Source organism: Hemicordylus capensis, chromosome 5 (genome assembly GCF_027244095.1).
Source record: "Hemicordylus capensis ecotype Gifberg chromosome 5, rHemCap1.1.pri, whole genome shotgun sequence".
Lineage (NCBI taxonomy): Eukaryota > Metazoa > Chordata > Lepidosauria > Squamata > Cordylidae > Hemicordylus > Hemicordylus capensis.
The window spans coordinates 104,203,248-104,229,252 of NC_069661.1; the positions used below are offsets into that span (position 1 = coordinate 104,203,248).

General features: G+C 43.9%; 2 protein-coding genes and 1 long non-coding RNA gene across 7 annotated transcripts in view; 2 read left to right on the plus strand and 1 right to left on the minus strand.

The window, feature by feature from the left end:
* The first annotated feature begins 4,605 nt into the window (after positions 1-4,605).
* Positions 4,606-16,390, plus strand: LOC128326132 (toll-like receptor 6). 2 transcript variants are annotated; one of them, XM_053252366.1, is made up of 4 exons: positions 4,606-4,652; positions 9,780-9,868; positions 13,934-16,020; positions 16,145-16,390. In XM_053252366.1, exons 3-4 carry the CDS (start codon positions 13,998-14,000, stop codon positions 16,171-16,173), a joined length of 2,052 nt encoding a protein of 683 aa, XP_053108341.1. In that variant the 5' UTR covers positions 4,606-4,652; positions 9,780-9,868; positions 13,934-13,997; the 3' UTR covers positions 16,174-16,390. The 2 variants fall into 2 exon arrangements, with proteins under 2 accessions (XP_053108341.1, XP_053108340.1); XM_053252365.1 differs by having other exon boundaries at positions 13,934-16,390.
* The window catches only part of LOC128326133 (toll-like receptor 6), a 29,027-nt gene continuing 12,799 nt past the window's right edge, over positions 9,778-26,005 (plus strand). Inside the window, exon 1 of one of the 4 annotated variants that reach the window (XM_053252367.1) lies at positions 9,778-9,868. The gene's annotated coding sequence lies outside the window, so the exon portion shown is untranslated. Of the gene's footprint in view, positions 9,869-22,048; positions 22,305-24,911; positions 25,194-25,413; positions 25,589-26,005 lie in introns of those variants that run through there. The other 3 variants (XM_053252368.1, XM_053252370.1, XM_053252371.1) reach the window with 3 other exon arrangements.
* Positions 14,310-25,515, minus strand: LOC128326136 (uncharacterized). Its single transcript, XR_008307863.1, has 3 exons — positions 25,419-25,515; positions 24,030-24,063; positions 14,310-14,460 (listed from the first exon to the last, which is right to left on the minus strand). It is a non-coding gene; the product is annotated as an uncharacterized LOC128326136 (long non-coding RNA).

A 26,005-nucleotide genomic window follows, 5' to 3' on the forward strand; every position in this document is an offset into this window, starting at 1 on the left:
CTCCATCCATTACATATAAGGTGGCAAAGTTTTGCTCTAATGCTATGTGATTATGTCAGTTTTTTATTTCATGCGTATGTTCTTTCTGAATTTTTAGTTTTTATTTATATTTATGGTTAGCAATTGCTAGTTAAGTCTTTGATTGGTACTATATGTGACTGATGTTTTATTATTTTCTAGCAACTGTTAACCTTTTGTAGGATTTCTTTATTCTACCTTTTCAAAAATTGTTTTTTAAGCTGACCATGGGTCGTAAATAAAATATCTATCTATAATGTCTGTGAGAACATATGATCTCACAGTTTATAAAGATCTGTGAGAACAGACAGTGCAGTGGGTAGGGTGATAGTAGTGGTTGTGGGTTTATATTATAGAATTTTCACATGTTTCCCACCCACATTAAAAAAAAAAAGCTCTTTCCAATATTTTCCTCCCAATATCATTTTTTCAAGGAATGCTTAACTATTACCTTTATTTTAAAACAAGTCGCACTGATTTCAATGGACCTCACTCTCTTCTAAGTGTGTATAAAGAATTGCACCCAGTGTCAACAAATGACAATTCTGATATAGACTGCCTTTGAACATGGAGGTTCTACATAAGAGCAAAACTGTTTGTGAACATGGAGGCTTCATTTCTTCATTATGGTCAAATGAAGTTTCCATATTCATAGGCAATTTGGCTCTGATGTAGAAACTCCATGTTCAAGAGCAGTCTACACCAGAATAATCATTTGTAGGGAATTCCCACTGCATGGGAATGGTTTCTTTCTCACCCACATATTTAAAAGGATGCTTCCATTATTCCCCACTACCACACACACCATTATTGAGGGATTGTTTAACTGTTCCCTCATTATTTGGAAGCAGGTCCCACTGCATTTAATGGAGTTTATTTCCTTGTAGGTCTGCGTGTAGAACTGGAGGCTCAGTTATCAAAATGATGATGGAAAAGGCATGTGTACCCCACAAAATCCTTTTTCTCAAAGTGGTCAGCTAAATGCTTCCAGAAAGCCCTAAAAAGTATGACAAGGAAATCCCAGAAACCATTCCTACCCAGCACCAAGAAGTTGTCATTCTGGTGTAGACTGCCTTTGAATATGGAGGTTCCACATGAGAGTCAAACTGTCTGTAAATGTGGAGGCTTCATTTCCTAAGTATGGTCAAGTGAAGTTCTCATATCCATAAGCAGTTGAGCTCTGCTATAGAACCTCCATGTGCAAAATCAGTCTACAGCAGAATGATTTTCAGGGGGTTTTTTTGGTGCTGGGTAGGAATGGTTTTTAGGATTTCCTTGCTGCATGTCTTTGGAACTTCCTAGCATGAGGTCCCCTTAGTCCCTATCCTATACATGCTTACTTAGAAGTAAGCCTCAGAGAAATAAATGGGGTCCCCCCCGTAGGTTTTTCTATGCTTTGCTGGGGAGCTGGGAGGAAGGGGGGAAAAAGAATTGACATTCTTGCCTAGGATCTCTGCTAGTCCTGAATCCTATGTGTGTTTACTTAGAAGTAAGCGCCAGTGAAATAACTTTCTAGTGATTTATTCTAAGCTTCTCTGAAGGACTTTGCTTCTCCGCGTTGATGGGGGTGAATGAAAGGGGGCAGAAGAGAAAACAAATGCCCATGAAAGGAAAAGGGGGGTCGGGATGGTTGTTTAACCATAAAAGTGCCACTGCCAGAGTGCTCATAGACTATGCTTATCAGGCACCTACATTCTGAACCAGGAAGTCACTTGCTAGAAATTGCCAGGAATTGCCCCTCCCAACGCCGGCTTCAGAATTCTCAGTGGGCAGACTATCTGTTATGCTCTTAGCTAACTTTCCCTTAGTTATTTTCCCTGTTGTTATGGGGATTTCGAACAATAATTCCTCAACAATCACCAGATTGGTATTTTTCAAAGCAGCAAAAGGCACCAGTCCAGTATGGACCTTAATGTTGGGGGAATATCTTACAGTGCTCACACTTCTAGTCTCCCTTTCATATGTAACCAGGGTGGACCCTGCTTAGCTAAGGGGACAGGTCATGCTTGCTACCACAAGACCAGCTCTCCTCTTTACTTTATGCTTTATACTCATGCTTTAACACAGGATGCCCCAGGGTATAGCAAGGTTGGAGGTGGTCTTGGGACAAGATTTGAAGGTCTCCCCACCCCCACCCCGCTTCGCTGGGCAATGGCAATGGGTTGTCCCTATCTTTGGAATGCCAGGCATAAGGAGGGATTTCTTTACCATAAGAGCTTCCAGGAGAAAATTAAGCACAGACTCAGAACTGGTGCAGGATACCTCTAAAGGTCTGTCTAGCTCAGTATTGTCTACACAGACTGGCAGCACTCAGTCTGTGTAGACAATACTGGGCAGTTGTAAACCGCCCAGAGACGTAAGTTTTGGGTGGTATAAAAATATGTAAAATAAAATAAATAAATAAATAAAGCAGGCCTGCACAACATAAGGCCTAGGGGCTATGGGTGTGTGCAGACCAAGGGTTTATGGTTCAGTCCAAGTTCGGACAGAACCATGGGTCAGCAAACCGGTTCGATCAAGCTTGGGCCAAATGCGAACTGGTTTGGCAGTTCGAGGGTAGCGCCTGGGGGTGATGAAAGGCACCTTAAAAGTAAACATTCCAGGCAGCTTCTTGGTATGGCAGTGCTCCCCCTGCGAGGATGTGTGGCGGTGCCTCCTGCAAGGGCGGCATGGCTCCTGTACTCACCTGGCCTCTGTGCATGCACAGAGGCCAGATGAGTGCTGCCACCACTGCCAAACCACCACGCTGCCACCACTCCATTAAAATTAAATTATTAATGCTGTGGTGGTGTGCAGGCTGCTGGGGGGAGTGCTGCCACACCGGGAAGTTGCCTGGAGTGGGATTGCCGCCAGTAAGGACCTGTTTATTTAATTTTAAAAGTGCCTCTCGCCACCCTCCTGACACAGTCCTCAAACCACTGAACTGGCTTGTGATTGGCCCAAGCTGGACCTAATCGGATCGCTGACCCGCAGTTGGGTCCAAATCACAAACCCTTGGTCCGCACACAGCTGCAGCAGAGGCCAGATCCAGCCCGTAGGAACGTTTTTGGCTTGCAGGTAGAAATATCCTGCAGCAACAGTACCCCAGAAAGGCAGAGGACCACTCTGTAGGTCTGTTCCCTCTTCTCCAAGGGGCCATTTTCTGTCCTCTCTAAAACTGCTTGAAATGCTTAACCCTATGCATGTTTACTCAGAAATATTCTCAGTGAGGCTTATTCCTAAATAAGCATGCGTAGGATTGGAACCTGAAAGGAATGGCGATTTAGGGAGAGAAGAGGACTTGACATTTGTTTGGGGCTGGTGTGCATTCCAGGTACCCCAGTGACTGAGCAGCGACAGAACCACTAGTTAAAATTGTGTGTCCCTTGACAAGGGGAATAGATCCACAAGTTACTAATAATTGCTTTTATTTATATTTTTAAATAATTCATTTTAATGTAATAATGTGTTGAAAATTGATCTCAGCCCTCAAACGCCACACTGTGGATGGTTCCAGTTCAGTGGGGCTTTTGAGTTGAGCATTCTGCTCTAAACAGTGGAGACAACATGCCAGACATAAGGCAGGCAGGTGCAGGAAACTCTTCTTTGGCAAACACCTGATATGATCTCTTTTGCTGCCTTAATTACTTCACTTTACTGTAAATAAGATCAGGCAAAATGTCTCTTCTATCCAAACACCTCTATCCCCTCCCCCAGGACACAATCCTAGGGCATCTTTGTAGAAAATAGTCTTCCAATTATAGGGGAGTTATACTATATTCCTATACTATATAACTCCTCCCTAAATAACTATAAATATAAAATTGCATGTCTGTTTGTTCATCTGTTCCTTATACATTCCCACACCCTTTGAGCTATCGGGACCAAACTTGGCATAGTGACTGCCTAGGACCCTGCGAGTAACATAGGGTACCTGGAAACCCTGACAACCACCTCACACAGACAGACGGATATACAACTGGTATATCCACAAAATGGAGATGGATGGAATAACAGAGAGAAACCTGCGCCATAAACCCGAGCAATGCCGGGTACTCAAAGCTAGTACTATATAACAATATAATTATATATTATACCGGGGCTAAAACATTTTTTGCGAGTGCAGTTTCTCCAACTTTCACAGGCATATTGGCAATGACTGGCATCATATAGAGTGACTTGGGCAAAAACAAAGTCTTGGAGAAATACAATGCTAGGGCATCTCATAGGGGACAGTCTCCTGGTTGTGGGAGTATATAATTTGGGGCGGCTTAAGGCTCCTTTTGGAGGACAATCCCCAGTTCCTTTTTCAGAAATGGGGCCTGGGACATCATGTGTCAGTGCATTGTGCTAACACAACACTTTGAGCTGGAGTTAAAGTTATGCAACACAAAGGGTGCATAATTGCTTGTCAGAGTGAGCTATTTGCTGTGCACACCCTTCTTCCTTTTCATGCAGGATGAAGGCTAGAAGAAAGGAGAAAAGAGGCAAGAGGGAGGGACTCTTTTTCTGTGTTCCTCCCCATTAAATCTGAAGACAATCACAACTTTTCATTCCTATCCACAATAGGTAAACAAGGAATATCACAATATCAACTGGAATATCAACTGGTGTATTACTTCAGACAGAAGTGAACTCCTGAACTACCAAAGCAGGTATTAAGAGCAAGGGAGACACTCTTCTTTTCTGAATGCTTTATTGCTTCTTTTCTTTCACTTCCTTTTTCTCTACTGTCTATAATGGTTGTACTTCTACACTATCCCTCCCTATTCTTCACAACTCAAAACTGATGAAAATGTGACTTTTGCATACTTCTCAGTGTGATCTTTTTTAAAAACAAAAACCCTGCTTTGCCATGCCTTTATTTGTCTTCATTAAGAGTGCTTATTTTTAAAGTTATTTGCATTTATACTGACTAACTTGAACTTACTAGGATTGTTTGATTATTAACATTGAGTAGTTACATAGGGTTTAAAATGCATTATTGCTAAAAACACACAGTGCAGTGATTGTTAATTACTCTGATGCCAAGCACTTAACAATCTTAGAGGGGGGAACTAGGTTTTCAAATCTCTGAACAATCTCCTCAGCAAAGAGCTGTAGGTTTATGTCTCTGGGTACAGAGACACTCTTACCCCTGCACTTTGAGGCCAAAGTCCAGGGCCTCCACAGCCCCTGGGGTCCCCCAAATCCTCTTTAGTCCGTCCTGGGTGTTTTGGTCACCCAGTAGAGCATAATTATGCTTAATTTGCAGTGGAGGGCGGCCTTCAAAGGCCTTTAGGTCCAGGCTCCAAAATTACCTAGGTGCACCTCTGTTCGGGTATACTGATACAAATAAAACACCTTGCACAAGCCGGATCAACTTCAAATATTACAGCAATCAGATGGACGCTGACAGAAACGCTCCCCCATGGCAACTCCATCCAGAAGTCCACATTCTATGCAAGAAAGGTGCTTACTACATGGATTGCCCCAAATTTTTGTTTTAGTCACTACAAAAAATATGAGGTGGTGGCATGGAGACACTTTGTGACATGTGCACAATTGTATACACTTTGGTGGTGAATAGCTTTCACACATTGCGAGTCCCCGCATTGAGTCATCAGCATGGGGAAATACTTCCAGTGAAATCGATGGTGATAGGATTAGTGTTTGAATCATTTCTGCATACTGAACAAAAGTATACATTTGTACTTCTAAGATTAAGTGCTTGGCATCAGAGTAATATACAGATTTCAGTCCAAACTCAGATGAAAATAACCTTAAGGGTGAATATTGGTGTTTGTGTACGCGAGTGCATGCATGCAGTGTACATACATACTGTAGTGCATAGTCTCCTCTCCCTCTAAAGGGTTAACAGGAAGGGAACCCCTGTCTTGACTGACAGGCTGGTGACCTCCAGCGCTCGACCAATCAATCCACCAGGTAGGTGGGACAGGAGGGCTGTTGCTGGGATTGCTGGGCACAAGAAGGAGAAAGCCAGCAGAGAGTGTGGACTAGTATGAGGTGGGCTGCCTCATGGTCAAGGTTGACTCAGCCTTCCATCCTTCCGAGGTCGGTAAAATGAGTACCCAGAATGTTGGGGGGCAATATGCTAAATCATTGTAAACCGCTTAGAGAGCTTCCAGCTATAGAGCGGTATATAAATGTAAGTGCTATTGCTATTGCTATGGTGGAGGCTATAGGATAATCTCAGGGTGAGAGATCTGCAGGAGGCTTGATTCTCATCAGGAGTATGGTGAGTTCAAGGGAAGAAGCAAGGGCTTATGGCTTTGGAAACCCAGCATAGGGAACAGTTTGTGACTTCTGTGTCAGGAATTTATTTTGCTTTTGTGTAAGTGCTTTGCATTTTCCTAAATATCTGTTCTTTGCAACTAAGTAACTAGGATTTCAAAGTGTGCCACCTTAGAACTAGCAAGTCATATTGAAGCATTCTTGTAACCAAGTTAAACATTTTTAAGTGTTTCTAAAAAGCTAAAAGCCTTAGATAGCAATAGCACTCACATTTATATACCGCTCTATAGCTGGAAGCTCTCTAAGCGGTTTACAATGATTTAGCATATTGCCCCCCAACATTCTGGGTACTCATTTTACCAACCTCGGAAGGATGGAAGGCTGAGTCAACCTTGAGCCCCTGGTCAGGATCGAACTTGCAACCTTCTGGTTACAGGGCGGCAGTTTTTACCACTGCGCCACCAGGGGCTCATAGATGGAACTAGTCTGTAGTAAGTCTAATAAAAAGTGTCCGTCCCCCCCGCACTGTCTTTTACTTTTTACAAGCTTACAAGAGAGTTGATTATTAACTGAGCAGGAGAAGGGGGGGTATTTTCTCTGGTGCAGAAGAGAGCTTGGCCAAATTAACTTCATGTGCAGTAAGATGCACGGGAGGGAAAGGTTTTATTCTTGCCTACTAGCAAGGGGAAGCAAACTGAAACAGAGATTGCTAGTCACCCCAAACCCCGTTGGGAAAGACTTTTTATAGAAGTGGCTTGGTGGTAGCGATATTTATCTACCAATATCCTTTTCTTTGCTTTTATGGATTTGGAAAACTAAAGACTTTTAAACCAGCTAGTCTGCTTCTCAGAACTCTCTCAGAGCACAGAAAAGAGATGACTCCGCACTGAAGTCTCCCTCGTGCTGCAGAACTAGTTAAATCTGGCCAGTCAGTTAATCATTCGCCTAGTTGCTGGCTGAGTCAGAAAGGAAAGAAGAATTTTTGACTACCCACAATTCATCACACACACACACACACACACACACACACACACACACACACACACACACCCATCAGTGCAGATCTTAATTGCAGCTCTACAGAACCTGGCCACCTGATGCGAGACATATGTGGCTCTTAAAGACTGAGGAAGAACACCAGTTCGTTTTTTCTAATATGTACTATCATGGTTGAGAGTTCTTTAGAGATTTTTTGGGAAGGCATAAGAGTTTTTTAAGGTGCAATTTAACTTTCTCCTGAAGATGGGAGGAGATGAAGTGTGCCTGTAAAAGGAAGATGAAAGAAGCAGCCAGAGTGCAATTTCTGGGTGAAACACAGATAAGTAGTCAGACTGAATGGAGAGGAAAATGCTGATGGAATAGGGCATGGGGCTGTCTGTCTGGGAATCTGATGTAATGCGTTGCTGAGTTATAGAAGTGTATATGCTGCTTATTTCCCTTTGATATTCACATATATACTGTATTTACCTGAATTGAAGATGATTCTGAATTTAAGACAATCCCCTTAAAAAGTAGAGGTTAAATAGAGGTTATACCTGCATTTACTTGAAAAAAAACCCCTAGTCTTAGATTCAGATAAATACAGTATTTATAAAGCAATTAAATTTACAAAGACCATAACCCTCCAATGATCTCTCTTCCAAAGGAAACCAAACCCAGGTAGCACTACCTCTTAGAGCTGCTTCCACTCATTAATATGGAGGGGGTGGGGCGGAGAGAGAACATTATCAGACAGTGGGCAAAATCCAACCTGTGTTAGCTGTGACTACATCACATCGAATTAATGGGACTCCAGGTCATCATGACTAACTTGACTCATTGGCTGACATTCTGACTCAATTACTCAACAGAAAGCTTACTGAAATTAAGTAATCCTTTAGACTTAAAGTAACTCCTGAATACAGGCGAACCTCAGTATCTGTGGAGATTCCATTCCGGGGCAGGGACCACAGATGCTGAAACTGCGGATACTGAGGCATTGGGATGTAGGGGTTGGTTAGGTTCCTGGAAGCTGGAAAAGGGGGCAAAAATGGGGGGGGGGAATGCAAAAAGTCCCCAACTGTACTCTGCAGGTGTCCAGCTTTCCAGGGATGCACCACCCAGGCCCAAATTCTCCATTCCCCATTCCCCTGCCCCTGTGAAAAACCACAGAAATGAGAAAAAAGAAATGAGCCACAAAAATGGCAGCTCCTGACAAAATGGCAGCTAGAAATGACCTCTTCTGGTCATTTCCAGCCCTCTAGAAACCCTCTAGGATACGTGGGTTTTAACTCTTTTGTATCCCCAGATAATTAAACTGGATGTCAATTAGACACCTGCAGATATACAACACCATGAATATAGAGTCCACAGATTCTTTGCCTGTAGTACTATTGAATAAATGAGTCAGGATGTCAGCCATTGATTTCAGATGTGTTTAGTCATGACTACTTGGATCCTACCCACTGCTACAACTTTGTTTTTGTTACATAAGCAACAAAATAATAATAAACAAAAGAAATTTGCAAAAACTGTAGATATATACAAAGCTATCTTTTTGTTTCACAAACATTTGCATTTCACTTTAACGTCTAGAACATTACTGTATTAAACCTAAGAGATGTCAGTGGCAAGTTTTTTAGTTCCTGGCTGAATCCCTGAAAAAAAAAAAGTGAATATTGCATATTCAATGCTTAGTTGTGTATCATCTTTTTATGAGTTTTGATTTGCAATACTATAAAGCATGGCACTGTTCTGTTTAGTTTATTGAGGTCTGTTGTCTGATTGATAAACTAATTAATTGGTAATGCAAAATGTATGTATTAAAATGTATTTCTTAGATAGAAAAAAGGGTTCTTATGTAATTAATTTCTCCTGGAAGATTTCTCATATCTAAGCAATATCAACCACAGCTTTAAAAATCTGTCCAATTTTTGTCTGCCCCTCTCCATCCTTGATCCCTCAGAAAGATCAAGGCAATTCATTATGTTTTTTGTAAACTCTGGCTCCGTAGAGATGGAACATAAGTGAAGAACTTCCATTAAAAAGAATCTCTTTGCATATATAACTGAACCCCTGCTAACTGGATAAAGAGGCACCTTTTACCGTGGTGATTCTCTTTATTTAGCAGGGGGAGAGTAACTGGCCCTATCCACCCCCAGCACAGTACTTCCAGTGACTGTTGCTGGTGTGTGTCCTATGTTTCTTTTTAGAATGTGAGCCCTTTGGGGACAGGGAACCATCTTATTTGTTTTATTTCTCTTTGTAAACCGCCCTTAGCCATTTTTGGAAGGGCAGTATAGAAATCAAATTAATAATAATAATAACAGGAAAGTACTAGAATAGAGGGATTGAATTTTCTTTGTCCCCCACTCCCCCATATTTGCAAAGATTAATTGTGAGCCAGGGTTTCCTTTTTCCTGATTTGGGTTAAATTTAGGATTATGGATTAACCATTCTCAGGTATGGGAGGACTTCTGGAGATAGCCATTGCCTCAAATGATCCTATTGTTGTAGCATGGCATATAAGGATATGCATAACAATTTGGTGGTCTTTTATCTCTTTCCAGATTAATGTAGCCAGTAGGACCTCCTGGACCTGATTCTGATCCAACAGGATTCATTGTCTGTTCTTGTCACTTGCCGCCCAGTCGATCTGGTGAGTTTGCTGCCTAGTAATGTGGCAAGGAGGTTAATGCAGAGCCACCATCTAAGGTTGTGTGGATCAAGGTCTTTAGAGCTCCTCTGAGTAGTAAATTTCACCTTCATACACAATTTGGAAGCAATATTGGTTGATAGTGCAAATGGGGCATAAAAATTCACCATCTGACACCATGACAAATGCAGTAGTTGCACAATGTACCAAGTTGCGTTAGTGTAAGAATATCATATAACTGTGCTAAATCACTGGGATTTTCGGAATTGCGTCTTTGTGCTCTTGTGCAAAAGTTCCCTGTAAAACGTATGAGGCATACCACAGGCTGCACACTTTGTTGTGCAAACACAACCATGTTTGAGCTAGCGCAAAACTAGTCTGAATATTACTATTCAGGAGCTGCTCTAAAGGACTACTTACTTTCAGTAGTAGTTCCATTGATTAATTTAGTCAGGATGTTAGCCAACATGATTAAAGTGACTGACAGAAAGAATGTTAATAAACTTCTCTTTGTATCATTGTATTTTGTTCAGAAATAAAACAACTAAAAAAAGTAGCAATTACAAACAGAATAAGGAAGTGTCCTCTGAGGGACACGTTATCCTCAGGGATATATTTTTGGGAGGCACAGTGGGCTTGAGAGGAAAGTGGAGAATGGCAGAAATTGCTCCTCCCTCGTAGCACCAATGCAGCATTATTTTGGATGTCAGCCAATATACCTATGAGCATTTGGAGAAGGGATTTTATAAGGAAAAATAGAAGAGCTGCTGATGACAAATCAGTTAAGGTAACTGAATGCTTTTGGTTACCCTAGCAAGGGCAGTTGCTTTATTATCTTTGTTCTTCATTTGAATGTCCCGAGTTAACCAATTTAGATTTTATAGAATCTCCCTATATATAAAGCTGCTTGAGACTCACTCACTCACATGGAATTTCCAGGCCAAACCGTGAAAGATAGAAACATGCTGTTTTGAAAAGTAGATTCCAGAACTTAATGCCTGGGAAAAATAATTAATTCCCTGGGAAATGCAGGGAAATTCTACCATTGAAAAGCATGAGAGATAGAGACAGAAAAAGACTAGTGTCACAGACAGATACAACAGTAGTGGCTGGTGATGGCGGTTCCAGTGAGGTGGGGAAAAATATTGTATTTGACATATTTGTATGCCACCCACTACCAAAGTCTCTAGGTGGTTTATAGCAATAAAATAAACCAAGAAATTTTAACAAATTTTAAAATACCTTTTAAAAATGGTGAATATCACCCTTGCTAGTGTCGGGCATCCTGCGGGAAGTCTGGGAGGCCAGCATCCCATGGGGAGGCTGCTCCACTCTTACCATTCAGCTGGCTAGCAGTGTGCCCGAACCGGTCCGGCGGCCATTCCAAAGAATGGCTGAACTGCCGGACCGGTCCGGCCCTGCCTGGTTCGGGTCCGGGTGGGGGGTATGCCTTGAAGGGCGGGAGGGCTTGCTTAGCCCTCCCGCCTCCTTGCCCCCGCCAGCGCCCGTATTGAACAGTATAGGGGCGCTGGAAACCAGCCGCCCGCCGCCGCTGCCGCGGCGAAATAACCCCCAAAGCCAGCCAGCCAGCCCTCCCTCCCTCCCAGCTAGCTTCCCGCCCACCCACCCACCCACCCGCTCGCTCACTGGATAAGAAACGAGAGGAGCTCCGGCACAGAGCTCCTCTCGTTCGGAAGGCCTCCTGCAGAATGGCGGCTTGCGCGCGCACGCATGCGCGCGCCGCAAAGCACGCCGTTCTCCGGAGGCCCGGTCTACCCGCCGGGAAAGGGCCGGGTAGACCGGGCCTCCGATCGCTGAGTAGACCGGGCCTCCGATCGCCGGAGGCCCGGTCTACCCAGCGATCGGAGGCCCGGTCTACCCGGCCCTTTCCCGGCGGGTAGACCGGGCCTCCGATCGCTGGGTAGACCGGGCCTCCGGCGATCGGAGGCCCGGTCTACTCAGCGATCGGAGGCCCGGTCTACCCGGCCCTTTCCCGGCGGGTAGACCGGGCCTCCGGAGAACGGCGTGCTTTGCGGCGCGCGCATGCGCGTGCGCATGCTGCCATTCTGCAGGAGGCCTTCCGAACGTAGGAGCTCTGTGCCGGAGCTCCTCTCGTTTCTTATCCAGTGAGCGAGTGGGTGGGTGGGTGGGCGGGCAGCTAGCTGGGAGGGAGGGAGGGCTGGCTGGCTGGCTGGCTTTGGGGGTTATTTCGCCGCGGCCGCGGCGGGTAGCGGGGGGGGGCGGCTGGTTTCCAGCGCCCCTATACTGTTCAATACGGGCGCTGGCGGGGGCAAGGAGGCGGGAGGGCTAAGCAAGCCCTCCCCGCCCTAAAAACAAGGCCCCCCTTCGGTGCCGGTCCGGACTTCTCCGGACCGTGCACATCACTACAGCTGGCCTCTGTAGATGTGAGGTGGCCATTTGAGTGGTCAGCCCTGCACTCAACTGCCATGATGGCCACTCAAGTGGCCGCTGCACATGCTCAGAGGCCAGCTGACCAACAGGGGCAGGGCAGCCTCCTTGTGGGATGCTGGATCTGCCTCCCAGGCTTTCCGCAGGATGCTGGGTGCCAGCGGCGATGTTCATCATTTTTGAAAGGTATTTTCCCCTGTCCTCACCTGCCCCCCAAACCCTATCACTAGAGGCATGCTTGCAAACTGCAAACCGTTTTACTAGTATTGATATAAAGACCCTCTGACACAGTTTTGGAATTTTGTCTTTACCAGATGCAGGTGGCATGGCCAAAAATGTGAAGATAATGCAGAAAAATCTATGCAAAGCTATTATGACTTATTTTCCATCTCCAGGAACTCAAACCTTATCAAAATTAATGCATTGCCTAGATTTTTCTGACTGCTATCAGTGACCATCAGTGAACTAGGAATACAAGGTTCTTGCCAAGGATTGGCAGAGGGTTGCACACATGTTATTTTAGGCTGTGCAGATAGGGGCTATGCAGAGAAATGGTGGCTCCATGGCCACATTAATATGTAACATGGAACTGCGGGTTCAATGCACTCCCACTGCCCCCACTTACTGTCCAAATTGGAATGTAATGGAGAGCTCCCTTTCTGCAGTCAGCGAGACTGCAGAGAGGAGGGGGAACTGGCTCTGTGGGCTTCCTTTTTAAAATGTGGGATGGCCCACACAGCCAATGATGGCTGGAGAGAGGGAGGAACTTCCTCCCTCAACTTTGGTTGAAGTTAATGCATTCAGACGTAATGCAGGATGTGTTAAACCTTGGGTTAGAGTAGCAAAACTCACTACAACCCAGGAGTACAAATTGCAGTTCAGAGAGCAGAACCTGGGTTGTTCTTTGAGCAGAACTGTTGTTCTGAAGGGCTGGCCTGCATTTGGACTAACGGTCCGGTAACCTATGGCCCCTTCAACTCTGGTTCCATGTTACATGTGAATGCATCCCATGTTTAGTGGTTCCTGTTGAGAGGAAGCAAAACTTGACTACCATCTGAAACAGGCACTCAAACTAGTGAAAGGAAACAAAACCTGATAACTACCTCAAACACTGGCGTCACAAGAGGCAGGGGCAGGTATACTCCCAACCTACATCTGTGGTCCACTCATATGCACCCCTTTATCTCTTCCATATAAGCAAATAGTTCACACATTGCAGAAGATATAAAACTGCCCTTGAAGACACTGGCTTATATGTCTTGCAGTGTAACACAGGCAGTGCAGAACTGCCTGTACTACTGTGGGGCCCTAACACATGCAGAACGACTGACCTCTTGTATGATTGCCCATCACACACTACTTCTATTGGGAATGATAGAAGTAGTGCACAAAGCATGATTGTGCAGGAGGTCAGTAATTCCGGTACTACCATACCATCACCACATATGTTAGAGGCCCGCAGTGGTGTGGGTGTTTCTGCAATGCCTGTGTTACACTGCGGGACATGTAAGCCAATGTTGTGGGGGAGGGGCAGGCAATATCTCATGCCACACATAACACTGAATGTATTTGGAGGGCAGTATCTGTCCATTTGTGCAGAGTGGAAAGAAACTTTGTAAAAATGATTACATTAATAGTTTAATCCAAATTCTTTTTAAGGACTGTGTCCAAAATGGGGTGATGAAGGTCAACAACCAGCACATTTAAAGAATCCTCACGAACTATGGCAGATACAAGAAGTTCAATCACCAACAGTTTCCTTAGTGCTTTTATTATTACAGTAACCATCTGGTATACTATCCAGTCTTCTGTGGAAAATGGCTTTACTGTGGACTATTCCAACAGATTCCTTGCTACAGTTCCTAAAAATTTGCCAGCTCAGACAATGATGTTGAATTTGTCACAAAATACTATATCTGAACTTCAACTTTCAGATTTTAGGAATCTTTTCAAATTGCAGTTATTAATTCTGTCTCATAACCTCATCCAAGAGCTTGACTTCAGTATATTCCAGTACAATGAAGACTTGGAATATCTTGATCTTTCCCACAACAACTTGTCGACTCTTTCTTGCCATCTCGTTGCAAGTCTCCAGTATCTAGATCTCTCATACAATAACTATACAGCCATGCCCATTTGCCCAGAATTTGGCAAAATGTCGAAGCTGGAACATCTTAGCCTCAGTGCTAGAAGAATAGAGAAATCAGATTTCAGTGTTCTTGCTCATTTACAGCTGGATTTTCTGTTTTTGGACTTAGAAGATCTCTCTGAATATGGAAAACTTCCAGTTTTTAACACAAAGAGCCTTTGGATTGCACTCCCCAAGAATAGAGAATTCTCCATTTTGTTGGATCTAGAACTCAGTGTTATAGAACATTTAGAACTTTCAAATATCCAAGATAAACAGGTCCATGACCTTAAAACATTTTTGTCAAATCTGAAAAAAAGTGGAAGATTGCTCAACTTAACATTGAATAATGCACAATGCACCTGGGAAGATTTCACGGACATTCTTCAGAATGTGTGGGAATCAACCATAGAATATTTTGAAGTATCCAACATGGGATCATTGGAGGCTCCTAATACAATACCTTTTAATTATACTGAAACTTCGCTCAAAGCATTGACAATAAAGCAGACTACGATCACAACATTTCGTTCTGACCCAAAACATATGTATACACTATTTTCAGAGATGAATATTACAGCCTTGACCATTTCTGATGCAGGTTTGATACACATGCTTTGCCCTTTAAAACCTACTCATTTTACCTACATATGTTTTTCAAATAACAGTATAACAGACAGCATTTTCAAAGACTGCAATAACTTAACCCATCTAGAAACACTTATTTTACAAAAGAATAAGCTCCAACTACTCACCAGAGTGAGTTGGATGACTAGTCTCATGAAGTCCCTGAAAGTTATGGATGTGAGTCAGAACTCCTTGCGATATGAAAACAGTGAGAAGTGCCACTGGGGAAAAAATCTGATTAATTTGAATTTGTCGGCCAACAGGTTGTCCGATTCAGTCTTTAGATGTTTACCAGTCAATATTCAGGTGTTAGATCTACAAAAAAACCAAATTTCAAGCATCCCTAAAGACATTATTGAGCTGAGCCATTTGGAAGAGCTAAATTTGGCTTCTAATAAACTAACTGATTTGCCTGGATGTGGTCAGTTTAGAGGTCTGAGATTGCTAAATGTAGAAAGGAATTCAGGTTTCTTTCAGTCTTCTGAATTTTCCCAAAGCTGTCAGAATATCAAAAGACTAAAAGCAGGACACAATCCATTTACATGCTCTTGTGAATTAAGACAGTTAATTAACCTTGAAAAACAAGGATTTGTGAAATTTGTTGGTTGGCCTGAGTCTTATGTGTGTTCATCTCCAGGAGTCTTAGAAGGAACCCTTTTAACAGATTTCCATATTTCTGAGTTTGTTTGCAGTACGACTCTTCAGGTGGTTGTATTTTTAATGATTGCATTAGTCTTAGCAGCTGCCGTTTCCTTCTTGTGCTTCCGTTATGATGTCCCATGGTATTTGAAGATGATTTGGCAGTGGACTCGAGTAAAACACAGGGTTTGGAAGAAGAAGCCTGAAGGCATGATTGACAATGTACAGTTCCATGTTTTTATCTCCTACAGTGAACGTGATTCTGACTGGGTGAAAAATGTCCTGATTCCAAACCTGGAGAAAGAGGATGGGTCTGTACGGATCTGCCAACATGAGAGGAACTTTATTGCAGGCAAGAGCATTGTTGAGAATATCATAGACTGCATTGAGAAAAGTTACAAGTCAATCTTTGTGTTGTCTCCCAATTTTGTGCAGAGCGAATGGTGTCATTACGAGCTGTACTTTGCTCATCACAGGTTGTTTAATGAAAATGCAGATGGTTTAATCCTCCTCTTGCTGGAATCAATCCCTGCGTACATCATTCCTGCCAGGTACCACAAACTGAAAGCTCTCATGGCTAAGAGAACCTACTTGGAGTGGCCAAGGGAGAAGAGCAAGCATGGACTTTTCTGGGCTAATCTGAAGGCATCTATTAATATTAAACTTCCAAGCAGTGAAGTCATGGAGTATTTGTAGATTAAAAGTCAGTTTGTATTATTTGATCTAGGAAATGAAATTAATTTTTTAAAAGTACGAAAACAAGTGTTCTACACGTGCTGAACTTAGTTGGGGAGCAAATATGGAACACAGAGTAAAGGCACCAGGATGAAAAGAGTTTTTTTACACAGCATATTTCTAATGGAAGGCATGAAGAGGAAGAGAGAACGTGGTCTGGCTCCTGGACCTTGCAAAGTGACAGCAGCATGTCCGATGCTCCATGCTGGAAGTCCTATCCTTGCTGCCTCTCTTGTCAACTTGCCATTAAAATAGACACAGCGGTGCACCCAGAAGCTAAAGGTAGCTGGTTGTTGGGGAAGAGAGCGGGCCAGGGACTGAAGTAAAACTGGCACCAGCATCAGGGCCTGACACCAGCTTCATGGAATGGGTCCAGTGGCATCTTGGCTTTTGCCTCTAGCAACAGAGAGCTTCAAGCCGGCCTGGCAGGGCTGCACCTCTCCCCACCTGAATATGGGAGGAGAGCTACTCTTGTGGTAGCAAGCATGAATTGTCCTCTTTGATAAGCAGGGTCCACCCTGGTTTTCATTTGAATTGGAGACATTTGTGAGCACTGTAAGATATTCCCCTTGGGGAATGGTCTGGGAAGAGCATCTGCATGCTTGCATGCAGGTTCCAGGTTTCCTCCCTGGCATCTCCAAGATAGGGCTGAGAGAGACTCCTGGAGCAACCTTGGAGAAGCCACTGCCAGTCTGTGTAGACAATATTGAGCTAGATGGACCAATGCTCTGATTTGGAATAAGGCTGCTTCCTATATTCCTAACTGTGACCAGAGGAGACAATTAAATTAAATTAAAGGGAGACCAGCAATGAAGCCTCATAATAAAAATAGGCCAATGCATGCTGGTTCTTTGACCCTGTAGAAAGGCTTCTGAGTCAGGCTTGCTCTCTCATCTGAGTAACTAGGAGCACTGCTTGTGCTTATTCTTGTGTTGATTACAGACTGCCTCCAATGACCTTGCTTCACTATTGGCTTCCTTGCCCTTCTCCCAATGGTCTAGGAGTCAACTTGGAGTTCCCACTTGCACTCTAGTTCTGTCAGATTCAGGGGCAGTGACAACTTCCTGGGAGATAATCCCAGTCTGAGATCATCGTCAGAGATACCTGTTGGTTGGAACACACCAGACAGTATCGCTGGATGTCTTGTCTTTTATTACAAATGTTTCTCATGCGAATTCCTCATAATTATTAAAGTTTTATCTTCTAAATGCAGGCTAGTTAATACAGCACAGGCCATGTTATTTACCATCTAGTGTTTGTGGAGGAAAGACCAGTATAATTCCAATCTGACCATGCTACATATAAATAAAAGTATTGGAGCAAAACCAAACACAAAGCTTGTTAGACAATGAGGCGAGTCTCATGATCAGTGAGACCCGCCAGAGGGGATTCTGCAGGGAGAGCGGGCTTAGCCTGCTCTCCCTGCAGATGATCAAGGTTGCTGGCTCTGTCATGGAGCCGGTAGGGGCTGCAGGGATCGGGGGCCACGTGACCCCTGGAAGTTCCAGGATGCCCCGCACGAGTGCGTGGGTCATGCTGGAGAGACCCCCGAGCCTGGGAGGCTGCTTGCAGCCTCCTGACAGGGGTCTTGTGAGTTGCCGCGGCACAGAGCGGCAGCACGGCAATACACGATTGGAAAAACCTGGGTTAGCGGAGCGCTCACTCCACTAACTTGGGCTAAGGGGAGGGGTGTTTAAGTGGGTTACCCGCTTTGGGGAAACTGGGTTTGCCTGCAAGCTCGGTGGTTCCCACAGTCCGTGGAAAGCGGGCTAAGCTCCCTTATTCATTCATTCATTCATTCATTCGATTTCTATACCATCCTTCCAAAAATGGCTCAGGGCGGTTAATACCCTAGTGAACTTGTTATTCCAGTTTTCCACCAGGGTGTCAACAAGATCACCAACAGAGCCAACAGTAAAACCCTCCAAGGTTTCTTTGAATCCTATTGGATCCAATAGCCTCCCTGGGCAGACCATCCTGACCTAATTGGCCCTTCACCACTGCAGAGGTGACTAGCAGCAGCAAACTGAACCTTCACCAGGTGGTGGTCCATCCATGACAATGGGGAAATCACAGGAGTCCCCACCCACTGAACACCACCCTGATCAGAGCAAACAACTATGCCTTTGAGGTGTCCCTACGTGTACTACAACTGTACCCAACTTGGTTCAAATCAGTTATGCCAGGGCCAGATTAAGGGCAACTGAAGCCCTAAGCACAGCCCAATAATGGTGCCCCCCCAGCCCCCTCCATTGCTTAACTGACAAGACATTAAGGCTCAAGCAAATTATTTACTTATACCTTAAAATTTATTTAAATTTTAAAAAGTTTTATTCTAGATTTTTTAAGGTAAAACAAAACAGTTCCACTGCCTATAATTTCTTATAAATAGCTGCAACAGAAGGAATGATTGAGAAAAATATCTTCATCGTCAGACATCATAACATCCGACCATCTTTTATGTGAAGTTTTATCAATATTTTGTAATGCTCTTTACAGTAATCTTTTGCAAATCAATGACTTTTTACTTCAGATAGATAGTTCAGTGGTTTCTTGAAACTTTAGTCACTCACCGAGCCAAAGAAAACGTTTCTTTAACAATGCAGAGTAAAGTCGAACATGGAAGATAAAAACAGTTACCAAAAAATGAACTAAAGTTGAGTGTGGCAATGAAATGCAAGGTGGCAAAAGAAATGCAAGGTGACAATAAGGGAGGTGAAATAAGAGTTTGAGGAACATTTAGCTAAAAGTATCAAGGGGAATAATAAAAACTTCTTTGAATACATCAGAAGCAGGAAACCTGCTAGGGAGGCTATTGGACCATTAGACTATGAGGGAGTGAAAGGGGTTATTTAAGGTGGATATGGAGGTTGCAGAGAAGCTCAATGAGTTCGTTATGTTCATCTTCATGGCAGAGGATACAGAGCATATACCTGTTCCTAGACCAGACTTTTCAAGGATGGAGGCTAAAGAACTGAGTCAGATAGAAGTGACAAGAGATTATGTTCTAAACCAGGGGTCGGGAACCTTGGCCGTCCAGCTGTTTTTGAACTACAACTCCCACCATGGCTGGGGATGATGGGAGTTGTAGTTCAACAACAGCTGGAGAGCCAAGGTTCCCCACCCAACCTTGGAGGGCCAAGGTTAAACTGTCTGGGGAAACTGAAAACTAACAAATCGCCAGGGCCAGATGGCATCCATCCAAGAGTCCTCAAAGAACTCAAATGTGAAATTGCCAACCTCCTTGCCAAAATATATAACTTATCCCTGCAATCAAGCTCCGTACCGGAAGACTGGAGGGTAGCCAATGTAACACCGATTTTCAAAAATGGTGCCAGGGGCAATCCGGGAAATTACAGACTGGTTAGCTTAACGTCCGTTCCATGCAAATTGATGGAAAACATCCTCAAGGAAAAAATTGTAAAGCACATAGAAGAACAAGCCCTATTGGGAGAGAACTAGCATAGCTTCTTCAAAGGTAAATCTTGCCTCACAAACCTTTTGGAGTTCTTTGAGAGTGTCAACAAGTGTGTGGATCAAGGTGATCTAGTTGACATCGTATACCTGGACTTCCAAAAAGCTTTAAACAAAGTTCCTCATTAAAGTCTCCTGAGGAAACTTAGCAGTCATGGGATAAGGGGACAAGTATATGTGTGAATTGCAAACTTGTTAAAACACAGGAAACAGAGGGTAGGTATAAATGGCGAGATTTCACAATGGAGGGAGTAAGAAGTGGGGTCCCCCAGGGATCTGTACTGGGACTGGTGCTTATTAATTTATTCATAAATGATCTAGAAGTAGGGGTAAGCAGTGAGGTGGCCAAATTTGCAGATGATACCAAACTCTTTTGGGTAGTGAAATCCAAAACAGATTGTGAGGAGCTCCAAAAGGATCTCTCCAAACTGGGGGAGTGGGCGACAAAATGACAAATGTGCTTCAGTGTTGACAAGTGTAAAATGATACACATTGGGACAAAAAACCCCAGCTTCAAGTATACGCTGATGGAATCTGAGCTGTTGGTGACAGACCAGGAGAGGGGGTTGTGCAGGGGCGTAACTATAATAGGGCAAGGGGAGACAGTTGTCTGGGGCCCACTGCCTTGAGGGGCCCCCCAAAAGCAAGTCACATGACTGACTCCCCCAGCTGCACACCCGCCCGGGCTTCCTTCAGTTGTATTCATCCTCAGAAATTGATGTGAGCGTTAAGACCTGGAGCTACCAGAACAGCATGTCTTTCTCTAGTACCATTAAATGACTTGCATTGTCCACAATTTACAAAACCTTTTAAAAAATAATTTAGGATGATGTTCTATTGTGGCACATAGGTTACACACACACACACCCCTATGCTTTTTGTTACCACTATTCAGCCTCATTTAAGATTTCTTTACTTCATGAGCTGAACTTCAGTGGGCGGGGGGACATTTAAAATCTTGCCTCTGGGCCCACTCCAACCTTGCAATGCCCCTGGGGTTGTGGTGGTCAGCTCGTTGAAAGTGTTGACTCAATGTGCGGCAGCTGTGAAAAAGGCCAATTCCATGCTAGGGATCACTAGGAAGGGGATTGAAAATAAAACTAGTAATATTATAATGCCCTTATACAAAACGATGGTGCGGCCACATCTGGTGTACTATGTACAATTCTGCTCACCACATCTAAAGAAGGACATTGTAGAACTGGAAAAGGTGCAGAAGAGGGCAACCAAGATGATCAGGGGCCTAGAGCACCTTTCTTAGGAGGCAAGGCTACAACACCTGAGGCTTTTTCGTTTAGAAAAAAGACGACTGTGGGGAGACATGATAGAGGTCTATAAAACCATGCATGGTGTGGAGAAAGTGGATAGAGAGAAATTCTTCTCCCTGTCACATAACACTAGAACCAGGGGTTGTCCCATGAAATGGATTGCCAGGAAATCTAGGACCAACAAATGGAAGTACTTTTTCACGCAATGCATAATCAACTTGTGGAATTCTCTGCCACAAGATGTGGTGACAGCCAACAACCTGGGTGGCTTTAAGAGGGGTTTGGATAACTTCATAGAGGAGAGGTCTATCAATGGCTACTAGTCGGAGGGCTATAGGCCACCTCCATCCTCAAAAGCAGGATGCCTCTGAGTTGTAGGGGAGTTACTCCCCTGAGTTGCAGGGGAGTAACAGCAGGAGAGAGGGCATGCCCTCAACTCCTGCCGGTGGCTTCCAGCGGCATCTGGTGGGCCACTGTGTGAAACAGGATGCTGGACTAGATGGCCCTTTGGTCTGATCCAGCAGAGCTGTTCTTTTCTTCAGTGAAAGAGTTAAGGGCATGATAGCTTGGGGGAAAACTCTGTGGTGCCCCCCTTCCCTTGATGCCTTAAGCATGTGCTTGTTTTGCCTTATGGTTAATCCAGGGCTGAGTTAAGCAGTTCACAAGTTAGCACACTTGCTCTTCAAATTGTTTACATTACATCCACCATCTTGAACTGGGGTAGATGACATCATCACAAACTACGCCGTTGAGATGTGTCCTATGTGTCTCTATAACTGTTCCCAATTTGGTTCATATTGGTCCAGTAATTATGAAGTTGATGGTGGGGGGCGGGGACGGACTGCACACACATTCTGGTGATCTTATGAGAACACCTACTTTTCCCCCTTAAGGAAAGCAGGCTAAAAAACACAGCTTTATTTCGAAGGCAAGGAAACAAAACTTCTTCCTCATACTTGAAACCCGGGGGTGGGGGAGCGGGGGAGGAGAGGAAGTGATAATAGGCATAAGGAGACGTACAGAAGAACTGATAACGCTCCGCCTGCCTGGCACTCTCATCAACTCGGAGGAGGCTCTAGGATTTCTCCTCTGGGCAAAAAAAGAGCTTCTGCCTATGGCCTCGTCGTCTAAGGCGCGCACTTCCTTCGCAGCAAAGCAGGTAATAAAACGGGGAGCCTCACAGAGGATCCTTTTTGCTGTTTGCGTTTCGCCTGCAGGCTTGAGTGCTCAGTATACCCTTTCTCCGCTCCTGGCTTCCATTTAACAATGGCATTTAAAGAACCTTAGTTCTTCCAAATTGGGTTCTTAAAGAACTTGGCATGGGGAGGGAAGCAGAGAGAGCACAAGCTCGTTTTAGTTTCCGATCTGTTTTTTCAAGGTTCCAAACTTGGCAAGAGACACACACCCTTTAAAAATGTGCAGTGGGATGGATTCATTTCAAAAACGCGTGCACATATTAACCAGCAAGTACTTTAAGCTGCCGTTCGAAACTGTTCCGGTGCCCACCCCACTTTTCCTTCTTGTTCCAGCCCTACAGACAAACACGGCTATTATTTTGCAGTTAACATTGCCGTATTTGCCTGAATAGAAGATGACTCTGAATGTACCACGACCCCCTTAAAAACACAGTTTAAATACAGGTTATACTGTATTTACCCGAAAGAAAAAGGATTCTGAATGTAAGGAACACCCCCCACCCCCGATTTCTAACATCAAAGAACTAGAGGCGGGGGGGCGGGGGCTATTCTTAGATTTAGATAAATAAAATACGTGCACCTCAAGCTTCTAAGTGGTTTTCATGATGAGGTTTGGGATTTCATATTCTCTAAGGCAGTTTTGGAGAATTCCTAGCTTTGCCATGGAGTTTTTGTCATGCCCATGCCCACCCTTTAAGTAACATCTGTAATAGTTGTGCAGAAGGAGGAAATTTGCTGCTTGTCATGCAGAGATGAGAAAAGAATCTTACTTTTTTGAAATTCTGTTTCTTCCACACAACTCTTCAAGCTATAGGAAACTTGTTCTCATGTACATTTGGTCAACCTAGTCTGCTGTTTTCAGATAGTGTAACCCGCAGGATTACTACCTTTCTTTTCTGGAAAGTTTCTAGAAGGAATAAATGCCAGAAGAGAAGCTTTTTCCTGCATACAGATGCAATGATGGGAAACACTTCAGTGATGGTATTTCTGTGTGCCATGTAGCTGTTAAAGACCCAGGAGTCCTGCCAGAAAAAGGTGTTAGCAGTCCTTACTAAACAGTTACCTGTATGATGTACAATTGCAGGGAAATTCCTGGGTTGATGTAATGTAGTATCTGACAGCAAGCACAGAAAATATCTAACTCGGTGTTTTTGTGGTGTTTTTAAACCCATTGCATAATTGAGGTGGCTTGGCTTTTTTCTCTCCCCTCTCACTTCCTCTTCCTTGTACTCAGGAGCCCAAAATAGACAAAATGTTTTAAAAAATAGACACACACCCCCGCAAAAAAAAGACAAAATGCAGGTACATATAGAAGTCTAACACTCATATCAATAAATCATATCAATAGTGCAAACCAATAGTGATCAAGACTATAGAATTCAAATAGGTAGAGGGGAAGGAGAAGCTATAATTGCATAGTCTTTTGCTTTTTTCAGCAAAAGACTGTTCAGCATCTCCAGATTTAATCTAGAGACTTTGCTTGGGGTAGATCTGAAGTTTTCTTCAATTTTCTATGAAAAATATAAAAACATAACAAAACAAATCAGAATAATATCTCAAAGATTAACATTCAAATAAACAAATTATTGTGGCTTTTAGTCATACAGACAGTAAAGCTTATCACAACAGAGCTAAAATCTATTGCTTCAATATACCATATCTCATTTCTAATAATTAAAAGAAATTACCTTTCAACAAACAATTCCATGGCATTGACTCTCCCTGTCAAATACATATAATAATTTTCTTAAACCATGTGCCTTGTTTTTCTGAAGCTACTATTCTGTTTTGTTTTGTTTTGTTTATTTATTTATTTATTTGATTTCTATATTGCCCTTCCAAAAATGGTCCAGGGCAGTTTACACAGAGAAATAACAAATAAATAAATTGGGTCCCTGTCCCCAAAGGGCTCATAATCTAAAAAGAAACATAAGACAGACACCAGCAACAGTCACTGGAGGTACTGTGCTGGGGGTGGATAGGGCCAGTTACTCTCCCCCTGCTAAATAAAGAGAATCAACATGTTTAAAGGTGCCTCTTTGCCCAGTTAGCAGGGGACTGCTCTGTTGACAGAGCGTCTTGGTTTTTTCTATTTTTGAGACAAATTATCTTTGGTTGTAAGCACAGTGATAATAATTTGTGATTCTTTGGAAGGGCGGTATATAAATCAAATAAATAATAATAATAATAATAATTCATAACTCTCTCTCTCTCTCTCTCTCTCTCTCTCTCTCTCTCACACACACACACACACACACACACACACTCACTCACTCTCACACACACCTCATTGGAGAAACTCCTATTTACACATATGTCTACACTTTTGATCCTGTAGCTGTATATCTGAGAGATGTTTTTAAAAGCTAGCGGAATGTGCCTAATTTTATTTACTTACTTACTTAGATTTATATCCCACTCTTCCTCTGAGGAGCTCAGAGTGGTGTACATGCTTATTTTTATTCTCACAACAACCCTGTGAGGTAGGTTAGGCTGAGAGATACATGACTGGCCCAGAGTCAGCTAGTGAGTTTCATGGTTGAATGGGGATTCGAACCCGGGTCTTCCCAGTCTTAGTCCAACACTCTAACTACTACGCTATGCTGGCTAATTGCCACCACCCCCCACATGCCAGGCAGTAGTGTGCTGCTTAGTTCTGCTGCTGCCATTGAGGTGGCGGCAGCAGCGGTAGTGGCAGTGGCAAGCCACGACAGCAACAAAGGCTGCCCTCCGCCACAGACTTCTAGAAGAAACAAAAGTAAAAAAAATGTCGTGGAACCTATGGCTCTGCGATGATCTAGGCCCAGCCCTGCATCCTTTGGGATGTAGCTTCTCCCCTGAGCCCAACTGAGGTAGGATTGCCAACTCTGACTGAAGCTATTTCTGCAGAGAGAGAGGGAGAGAGAGAGGCTTAGGCCTGAATGACTCGCTCACTCGGGCTGCCAACATTACGTTGGCCAAGATCGGGACACGTGGGGGAATCTTGGGGGTGGGGCCACCTAGGGGCAGGACTTGGCCCCAGGTGGCAAGGGCACAGTCAGGTCCTCTGGAGCAAGCTACCGGGCGGGCACTCTTACTGGTGGTGGCTGCCGCTGTGTGGCCGTGGCAGAGCAGGGACTGCGGTGAGAGCTCTGCCCGCCTCCCGAACTGTGACAGTTGATGGGGTGGGGCGTGTGTGCTGGAGGCAGGCGGGAAAGATGGTGAGGCGGACGGAACTCTTGTCGCCATCCCTGTTCTGCTTTGAAAGGTGGTTTTTTTTTTAAGTTTAAAAAAAAAGTCAGAAAGCAGGAATAGGGACATCCCACGCAATGTGGGACAGCTGGCATTCCTATCACTCACTGACATGAAACTCCACAAACCCACAAAAGATAGGAACATGTCATTTTCGCATATAGGTTCCAGAACTTGTCCAGATGACAAAAAACAAAACAAAATGCATTACTTTCCCAGAAAATCTGGGAAAATGCTATCATTGGAAAGCATAGGGAATGAGAGCCCATAGAGACAGCAAAAGACTAGAGTCACAGATAGCTAAGACGTTAATATGCTTGCAAACTGCAAGCTCTCATTGAGTCACTCCCTCACTGACTGCTGTGAAACTCCCAAACCAAACCATGAAAGATAGAAACATGATGGTTTCACAGGTAGGTTCCAGACCTTGGCC

Coding starts and splice junctions, on each gene's coding strand:
- LOC128326132 (XM_053252365.1), top strand. CDS start 13,998: ATGGCAGATACAAGAAGTTCAATCACCAACAGTTTCCTTAGTGCTTTT.